The sequence below is a fragment of the Phaethon aethereus genome, assembly GCF_964289735.1.
Source record: "Phaethon aethereus genome assembly, chromosome: 16".
In the NCBI taxonomy this organism is placed as follows: Eukaryota; Metazoa; Chordata; class Aves; order Phaethontiformes; family Phaethontidae; genus Phaethon; species Phaethon aethereus.
The window spans coordinates 5,374,453-5,384,484 of NC_138592.1; the positions used below are offsets into that span (position 1 = coordinate 5,374,453).

General features: G+C 44.0%; 1 protein-coding gene across 1 annotated transcript; it reads left to right on the forward strand.

Annotated features, from left to right (window-relative positions):
* Window positions 1-3,698: 3,698 nt before the first annotated feature.
* Window positions 3,699-8,450, forward strand: CTSZ (cathepsin Z; the record flags this gene model as incomplete). The annotated part of the gene is made up of 6 exons (XM_082007238.1): window positions 3,699-4,059; window positions 4,488-4,651; window positions 6,473-6,652; window positions 7,281-7,431; window positions 7,686-7,848; window positions 8,337-8,450. The coding sequence occupies exons 1-6, from the start codon at window positions 3,920-3,922 to the stop codon at window positions 8,448-8,450; spliced, it is 912 nt and encodes a 303-aa protein (XP_081863364.1). The 5' UTR covers window positions 3,699-3,919.
* Window positions 8,451-10,032: the final 1,582 nt, after the last annotated feature.

The window sequence follows — 10,032 nt, forward strand, 5'->3', positions numbered from 1 at the left end:
ATAATAAAAACAATGACAACTTTTGAGCAGTAGCCTCCTATAATCACAACATTCAGCACATCGCCAGGCAAACTTACAGTTCACTAGTAAGCATCATTCTCAGTGTCTAACTACATAAAGGAGGGGGACAGGATCAATAACAAAAAAAAAACCTTCATAGAACATAAATATATCACTGCACTCTCAGTGATACATGTTCCTTAAAGATTTAATAAGAATCCATGAATTTCAGCCAATCTAAAATCTGAATCAACTCGTGACTAACTTGCACAGATGTTCTCTTTCTCTCTCTCTCTCTCTTTTTTTCTCTCTTCCTTTCCTGCCATTAAGGAATATAGTATTTCTTATTTTTGTTATTTTCTTATATCTGAGAGATAGTATTTCAGAACGGGGCAGGAAAATGCTAAAGGTGAAAACCCCGTTCCACTGAAGTTAACTATAACGTTCACTGTGTGAAATGTTTCATTGCACTAAAGGAAACGACGCAAGGCTGAGCAAAGCATGACACAGTCATGTTGCCCGCTGATAAACAGGACTAGTATCACTGAGCGACAGAAACCCAGAATGGACAGTCTTCTGGAAGCTTATAGTAGCTTTATTACATGTCAGACCACTGTCAGCGCTTTGCAAGTGTTCCTTATAAGGATAGGAAAAGGAACTGTAATTAGGAAGGCACCTTAAATTATTCTGTATACAAAGATGACAGTGGAAGGAGTTGACTCATTGAAAGTAACTACTTTACCACTTTATGGGTTGCTAGAGATAAGGAATCTCTGAGCCTCCATATTGTTCCAAAAGAAAAATCAGCTTATTCCAGACTTCCCTACCACAGCTGACTTCCACTTCTTCCACCAGCCACTGGACGAACAGACAACTGCTCCTAAGACAAACTTTAGCACCAGAAGCGCGTTGCAAAAGAGTAGCTAGCAAACATTCTGTCGTCCCCTGCCAAGCTATGAGCTGTCCTCAGTAGTGAGCAACAAAAGCAAGACTTTAAATTCAGGTAGATGAATTTTATTTCCTTAAAACACAATAGTTGTATCATTTTCCAAAAAATAAGTATTCTCTAAACAGTATAGCTTACTCAGCAAGACAACATAACAGTTATGGTTCCATTGCCACATTGTAGATATTTTCTACAACGGCCGTGGATATCTTCTACAATTCCCTAAGACAAAATTCTGGAAGAGCTATTTGGAGACTTACTTTGAAAGCAAATTTCATTTTATTCATGCACATTTTTTATTTGTTTTCTCAAACTATGCTTAGCTAAAAGTAAATACTGCCATTCTGAGTTGTATATTCAATTGCTGCATTCCAAATGGGAGCTGCATTGACACAATGTGGCAGAGAACTACTGACACTACATAAATACTACTTAAAATATGCAATGTATTAATCTACAATAGCCACAACTTATGCATACGCTGAAGACATCCATTCACTGTCTAAAAAATTTGGCAAAATAATTTCAGCAATAAATATACTCCCTGAGAGCATCTCACGAGCAAAGAAAAAAAAAAGGGAAGTGAAAGAAATATGCAATCACTTAACATTGGTTTTTCTCTTGCTAAAAATAGCTCCCTGGAATCATGTGCCTCCTCTGAAGCACTTCCTTATAGAGTCTTAAAAATTATGGCACATGACATAAAGCACCTGAGGTGCTTTGTGAAGCAGAGGTAGTTTTGTGCCTCTTTTCCCTCTCCTCCCCAATTGCATTTCCATGACCCTCCATGTCTGTCTTTATACTAAACCTGGTATATATAGCTGGTATGTATATAAAAGCCAGTTTCTCTCTATTTTGTTTGCAGGCCTGTCGCTTCTCAGCTCTGAGAAACCTCAAGCCTGTTAACTGCCGGCGAGCGCTTCCCAGGCACAGCCAGTGAACATGTGCTATTGCAGATTAGCGGTGTGAGCGGCACCAGAGAAAGAGGCGACGGCGGCGGAAGGTTGGCTTCGGGGGACTTTTGGCACTGCGGAGATTAGGAGTGGCCTGGCACTGGGCAAAGCTATTAGCAGCCTGTCCCGCAGTGTCTATTATCAGGCTGCCCACTGCTTCCACTGCCTTCAGAGTGGGCCCTAGTACCAAAGCCCTGGTGATGGGCATAAGCTAAGACCACAAACAAGCCATTTTTTTTTGGTTACTGGGGTTTTTTTTTGTTATTTCTGTTTTTCTTTTTTTTTTTTTTTAATTGCCACCACAGTACCCACTACCAACAAACACACATTTGCAGGGAGGCATTCTGGGATACTTTTTTTTTCTTAAATATGGTTTGCTTTGGAGGAACTAGCTTTTCACAGTGGCAGAGAAGATTGTTGAGAAGAAAGCCTATTCATTTGAGATGAGCCTGGCTACAAGCCACCAGATAATTTTAGAGCGCTCTGTGAACGGCTACCAGATGAGCTGATGCTAGTTTCAACTAATCTGCACTAGCTACACCATCCGTAGGAATGCTACCAAAAATCATTGCATTCAACAAAGACTACCTACTTCACATTTTCATTTCAGTTAGTAAGAACAACTACTTAAAGAGTGCCTCCCTCTGGCAGGTGGTCCGAAGGAAGTAAGGCAGGACTGCCCACTGTAAGTTACCATCGGCGTCATGAGCCCGTATGTTTAGAGAAATAGGTTTTGGTACAATCAGGGTGGACAATGGAGCAGTTTGTTACCTTCCCCACACTGCAGAGCTGTGACCCGGCAAAAACTTGGGGCTTGCAGCATATGAATTCATCTGCTGGGTAGCGCCCTTACTCGGGCACTACCGCCACAACCACAGTTACTGTTGAGTTTGGATCATTTGATGACTTGCCAAAAAGGTCAACTGCACAAGCAGTCAGGCTCAGTTCTTGCTCTGCTGTTCCTTTTGTTGCATTGATTCTCAGTGCCCCGGTTTCTCTATTCATGACGTGGAGCTAGTAAACCTCCTGCCTTTTATAAAAAGTGCTGAGCGCTAAGGAAGAAAAGCTACAAGGTAAGAACTGGCTGTGGTTTCCTAAATCTGTTTACCAAACATGAAAGCTCTAACCAACATATGCAAAAGAGACTGGTAGTCCACTCACACAGGTACTTAAAGCTTCTGCAGGAAAATTAGAACATTATTTTCACGATTGACTAAATCACATAGCAGATAATAAAGAATTTTCAAAATGAACGCTAAATAGCCTAAAAAATGGACACAGGCCTGTATTCCTTTGTAAATTGTAACATAAAAGGGCTTGATAAATTAAAAACTTTGGACTAGCAAAAAAAAACCCAACGAAACAAACCGGCCTGTCTGCTCTATGCCATCACACAGTCACTGGGCACAACCTTAACGCTAATGTGTTAGGCCAAAAGTAGAGAAACCTGTAACCCAGCCACACAGGGCCCACATAGGGCCCACATCTGTCCCACATACAGGTCCTCTTGTCACGAGCGCTGTGCGGACAGCGACTGCATATATTGACTCATCACAGCATTTTAACAGCTTTCACCTGGGGGCACCAGCGGGACAGCTGCACCCCCCGCAGTGCACCCGGCGGGGCGGCTGCCCGTGGAGCGGGTGCTGCAGCTTTCACGGCCCAAGAGCAGGGAGCGCGGGCGCAGCGCTGTGAAGTCTCTCAGCGCGTCTGTTCCTTGTCCCCTAAGAGGCCAATGAGATACCATTGGACACGCTGTACTCGGCATTACCGAGTCCCACTTCCCTCAGACACACGCTGATACACACGAAATAAGAAATTCAAGGAAGGCTCCGCAACCCCGCCCGCCGCAGCCGAGCACGCAGCTCCGCGCCGCACCAGGCGGTGCGGTACCGCCCCGCCCCAGCCGCTCCGCCCGCCGGCACCGCCCACGGCCCGCGGCCGCCCGCCCCTCCGGAGCCGCCCCACGGCCCTTAAATGCCGGGGCCGGGCGGAGGAGGAGGGTGCTGCCGCCCCCAGCATGGCTGGGCCGTCGCGGTGCCTCGTGCCCCTCCTGCTGCTGCTCTGGGGCTGCCTCTGCCCTCCCGCCCGCGCCGGCCTTTACTTCAGGGAAGGGCAGCGCTGCTACAAGCCGGCCCCGCGCAAGGCTCCCGGGCTGAGGTGAGGTTCGCCCCCTCCCCGTCCCTCACGGGGCTGCCGCCGGCCGCCTCCCCCGGCCTCTTTCCCCCCTCCCTCCGGAGAGGCGGCCAGGGGCGCCCCTGGGAAGGGGTTGGGCAGGCGCAGCCGCCGCGAGGGGCTTCGCAAACCCGGCGTCGCCGGCCTCGGGGGCGGCTCCCGGGGCGGCCCTGGCCCCGCGGGGCTCGGGGGGGCTCCGCGGGGCGCAGTGGCGGTCACGAGACCGCGCGGGCAGGGATGGGTCAGGCTGCCCGATATCACGTGACCCGCGCTGCTCGCCGGACACTCGCAGCCTCGTTACGAAACCCCGTGAAAGCTCGTTTCTTAAAAAAAAAAAATATTATCCCCTAATTTGCCTGGAAGTGCAGGCACGGGCAGCAAGGGAGCCGGTTCTTCTTTGTGCCTCCACACAGGACCTACCCCCGCCCGCACGAGTACCTGGACGTGTCGGCGCTGCCCGACAGCTGGGACTGGCGGAACGTGAACGGCGTCAACTACGCCAGCACCACGCGGAACCAGCACATCCCCCAGTACTGCGGGTCCTGCTGGGCCCACGGCAGCACCAGCGCTCTGGCAGGTACGCTGTGCTTGGGGCGGCCGCGGCCCGCCGGCCCGCTCCGCTGCCGGCCCCCAGCGAGCCCTAACCGTCGGTAAGCAAAGGGGGTTTATATCCGGCCTGCAGAATAGCTGTTGTAAAGGAGAGGCGCCACATTACTGCGGTGACTAATGCATCAAAAACCGAGGCTGAGACGACTGTGAATAGACCAGGAGCAGAGGGAATTCCCAAGCAGAAGCCAAGGAGGTTTAGTTTCAATGGAGAAACCGGAGTGAGGTTGTCCGCACCACCTGCTCAGAATTGTATGCGGTGTAACACGGGCATGGTGAAAAAGCCGTTTGCAGAAGGAATACATTTGTAGCTCCTGCCAAACTGCTGTTTAGGGCCTAAGAACTCTTCTTGGAGGTGGGGTGATGGGAGCAGCAGATGCGAAAGCAGTTATCGTGTCTCCTTCCCTTTTTTGGTACCCCAGCCTGCTGCGCTACATCTACAGCAGAAAGGGGCTCCTCCAGTGATGCCTGGCTATGAGAAAATGAAAGAAGGTACTTCTCATGGGAAGGGCCCACAGGGTGTTAGCTTCAAGAGCCCTGTCATTCAAATGACCTGACTACCACAGACAATTCTCGTTTCACCAGGTAGCTCTCCATCAGCCTTTTTCTTGGGAAAAGGGAAGTAGGGGCTTGCTTCAATTGGAGAAGTGTTCTTTTTAAAGAGAATACATGATGATTTGCATGCAAGAGCAACATGCTGCAGAAGTAGTGTTTGCATAGGGAGGCTGTAAGAGGATTAACTGTGAAGGAGAAATAGAGGAAATTGTGCAGAAGTGGGAAGATAATGCAGCTGTGAGCAGACAGCAGGAATCGTGAAGGATCGGTTCTTGGGCAGTACAAGAATACAGACACATATGAAGGCTGCTGTGATGTAGTAAAGTACTAGGATAAAAAAAGTAACTTTTTATTATATAACTGGTTAAAACTTAACTGTGCAGGCAGGTATGCCAGTATGTGCATCTTTGTAAGTATAAAAGGCTGATTTAAAAAATCAGTGTATTTAACTGCTGCAAATAGTTAAAGCATTCATTCCTTCTCTTGTTGCTGAAAGACTAGGCTGCAATAATGCTTCCCAGTTCTGTCAAGTATAGTTGAATGTTGTTAGTACTAATAGGATTAAAAGTACTACAGTGACATCAGTTAAGACTGCTAATGCACTGTGAGCAGCAGTTTATAAATACTCATCAGGAAGCTTTTCTGCCAAACAAGCTAGTTGTTTCTGACAAAGTAAGGCAGCAGGGTAGCAATGCCTGTCTGAGATGGCATGGTAACAGTGAGATGTTACCACAATGGTGAGGAAACACTTTTGAAAGCTTTTCCTTGCTTTGAGTTTGTGAAGACTGTCTCTCAAGAGTCAGAGGCCTGGGCTGCATGGGCTTATGCATAAATCTTTACTCCTGTAAGCGGCTAGTGAGAGCTGGTTTTATGATGTGTATTTGAAAACTTTTTCTCTCAAAGCCACAAAACGGATCTGGAAACTTTCAGCAGCTGTGACTTGAACTGTAACTTGAAGGTCTAGGGCACTTCAAGGCTTTAAACAGATCTTACTCATTTGCATGTTTTTGAGTTTTTAATGGAAAAAACATCTAATGGAAACCCACAATAATAACTCAGCCTGCTGGTTTGAGTTAGGCCATGCTATGTGCCTCACTGCTGACAGTACAGGCTTTTCCAACCACAAGGACTGTTGCCTGCAGTTACAGGTTCGATGAAGGAGAGACAGTTTTAACTAGTTGCAATGTGTAGCCACCCACGTATTCCACTAACAAAATCCAATTTCTTACCCGTACAGATCGAATTAACATAAAGAGAAAAGGTGCATGGCCTTCTGCCTACCTCTCTGTTCAGAATGTGATTGATTGTGCTGGTGCAGGATCCTGTGAAGGTGGAGACCACTCAGGTGTTTGGATGTATGCCCATGACCATGGCATTCCAGATGAGACCTGCAACAACTACCAAGCTAAGGATCAAAGTATGATGCCTATTTGCTTTGCTGTAAGGTGTCATCCTGAGTTTAGCAGATCTTAATATATATATATTTTTAAAAAGTAGTTTCTTGGGTTTTCAGTGTACTGGTTCCTGCCTTTCAGTGTAGTACCTGCTGTTTGACTGATAGAACAGGTTTTCTTTACAGACCTGTGTGTGTCTCTTCACTGTAGCCAGACAGCATAGCATTATATCATGCCCAGACAAGTTTGCACAGCTAAATTGTTTTAACTTAATCTCTTAAGTCTGTGATACACAACCTCTAATGTATTGAAATAGTTACAAGTGTCACCTCAAGCTAAACAAAGGAGAAATGTAACCTTTGTCTGGTTATAGATGACTGGAAGTTTCTGTACCTACAGAGAAGCACATCTGAAACATTTCCTCAAAACACTTATGCGTATGAAATAAAGAATAGTTAACTAGTGATTTTTAGGGACTTTAAATGTGGTTTCCAGAAAGGAATTTGGTTCACCAGTGAAAGCATATATTAGTAATTGCTCTTAAGTTATTAATATCTGCCTCTAATTTAAAACAAAAGCTTAGTGTCATATTGTTAATTCACTTGGAGAAAAGCATTATCTTGCAGTGATAATCTCACTTCTGTTTTGTAGAGTGTAAGAAGTTTAATCAGTGTGGAACTTGTGTCACTTTTGGAGAATGTCATGTGATAAAGAACTACACTCTCTGGAAAGTTGCTGACTATGGGTCTGTCAGTGGAAGAGAAAAAATGATGGCAGAAATCTATACTAATGGACCAATTAGGTAAAAAAATCTTGAATGTTAAAAAAAAACATTTATCTACTATTAATATTGGGATTGAAATACTTGGAGCTCAGTCTAGTGACTGCAGTGTGCTTCTCCACTCCAGCGTATGCTAGCAGCTCTGCACTAATATGCAGACTTTAGCTTGCAGTAAATTGAGCTCCGAAATAAAAATGCAAGAAAACAAATTGTGTTTTAGCCAGGTTCCTGCCCTGATTCCCTTGTATAAAAAAACGCTTTCTGTTTTATTACAGCTGTGGCATAATGGCTACTGAGAAGTTGGATGCTTACACTGGAGGACTTTATACAGAGTACAATACCTCGCCTGTGGTGAATCACATTATATCTGTGGCTGGCTGGGGTGTAGAAAATGGAACAGAATACTGGATTGTTCGTAACTCATGGGGTGAACCCTGGGTAAGGAAACATGAGGACGAACATGTTTGCAGAATCACTTTAGAGGAAAGGTGGGGTTTTTCACTTGCAAACAGGAAGCTGCAAAGGACAGTATAGGAAAAGTAAAACTTTCTTTGACCTAGACTAGCAATTAAAAACTGAAACCTAACTAATCCAAAGACAAGGATATCCAAAGTTACTTAAGTAATGTCAACTCAACCCCAAATGTTACCCTTCCATGGACATGCAGCTCCTGTTATGAGCAACTGTACATTACTGTTAGTTGTAGGCAAAAAAATCAAGTCACATATCTGAAATAGATGAAGGTAATGTAAATCCCCAGATTGCCCCTTTAAACAAGGTTGCCCTGTGAAGCCAGTGTTATACTACATCTTGAGTGAATTCTTAGATTAAATCATTCATATGTGGAAGACGGAACAGACTATAGCATACATTTTCTATAGTTATATTTTCTAATATTTCTAATAATGCAAATTAATTCTTTACAGGGTGAAAGAGGGTGGCTGAGAATTGTGACAAGTGCATATAAAGGTGGAAGAGGAGCAGAGTACAATCTTGCTATTGAAGAGGACTGTGCATATGGAGATGCTGTACTTCCTTGATTCTGTGTTGTACATCTGTCTGTTTAGGAACTACTTTGTTTGGAAGCTTCCCAGCACAGCCTTTTTCTTTATAAAAAACCCCAGCAGTTTAAAACATTTTCACAGTTCAATGCCATGAAGTAGTTCTGCAAAATTATCCCAGATAGCAACACACAAGGTCTTCGAAGTAAAATATAGAGCTGCCTTTAGTTATTTAAAACTTTTTTTAAAAAATAATTTACCCATGAAAAAGTTGTCTGCCTTGGTCACAGTATTTAAATATTGACTTAATCACAGAAACTGGGTATGTAAAGCTCTGTATTTTTTAAATATAAATTATGTAGACATATGGGGAAGGAAGAATGTACTCAGTATTGGGGTCTAGAGCTTGTATCAAATTCACTGACAGATCACAATGATGCAGATGAAAAAACCAAGCTAAGTGTGGACATGATATATTCAAAAACTAAATCCCCTGTTGTTTCCTTGGCCTCTTGGTAAAATTCCTGGTAACAGGCATTACTTTGATCAAAAGAGAAAGTCTAAACGCTTCTTTTAGTTATTCAAATTCCCTGGTTAAATAAGTGATTGGCTGTGCCATTTTTTTTCCTAAAGAGGCAAAGTATAAATTGCCCCAATCCCAAATTCTTCACTAATTTGAAGAAAGGTAGCAAATTCTCTTCCTTAAAACAGAGCCAGTTACTAAGTGGCAAATCAGTGCCATATCAAGTGTTATGAACTGGCATTGTTAACTGCATTTAATAAACAGACTTTTTCTCTTACATAACTGTATGTGTATTACATGAGCTTATTAGTACATGTTTTCAGTCATCTTCTACTGTATCTCACAAGCAGTCTCAGTGGTAGACTAGCTACCCAAAGCTTATCCAGGGTCATACTGCTTTTGCTGGACCTTGTGAAAAGGCTGGTCAGCAATGCAGTCTCTACAGGAACTATGATGGTTCAAACAACATGTACTACCTTTATCCTAAGATACAAAGGAAGCATCCAACTTCAACAAGTAAGGGAGAGGAGAGACATTCAGCTCTTTTAGAACATCACCTTTAAATGTCAATCTCCAAAACCTACCATAAATCAAACCCACCTGTGAATTATGCATCACTCAAACCTGTAAGTTAAAGCTTTTTAGTGGTACAAAGGAAGATGAAAAGTCTTTCCAGAAACTGTCTCTATTATCTGCTACCTCCCAGGTGGTAGTTTCTGCAAGTTACCTTGGTTTTATCTGTGAAAGAAAGTCAGTCAGTCAGTCATCTGCTTCTAATCAGAAGGTAAGTAAGTTTGGCAGAATGGTGAAGACCCATAAAAGAGTAAGACTGCTAGCGTCTAGGATAAAGCTGAAGTGGTTGTGCTATTCTTAGCATTTAGGTTTCAAAAGGCAGTTGTTAGTATTGTGACTGAGAACATGTTTTAGACCTGAGGTTAGGTCATATGCTAGTAGGCTAGGAGACTTCAAAGACTGACTTTTCTGGTTGATTGATATGGGCCTAATTTTGGCTTCCTACATAGAAGAATCATGCTCTAAGCACTAGGTGTTTATATCTCATCCACCATTCACCTCTTTCTTAAACCTGAAAGGCAGTAA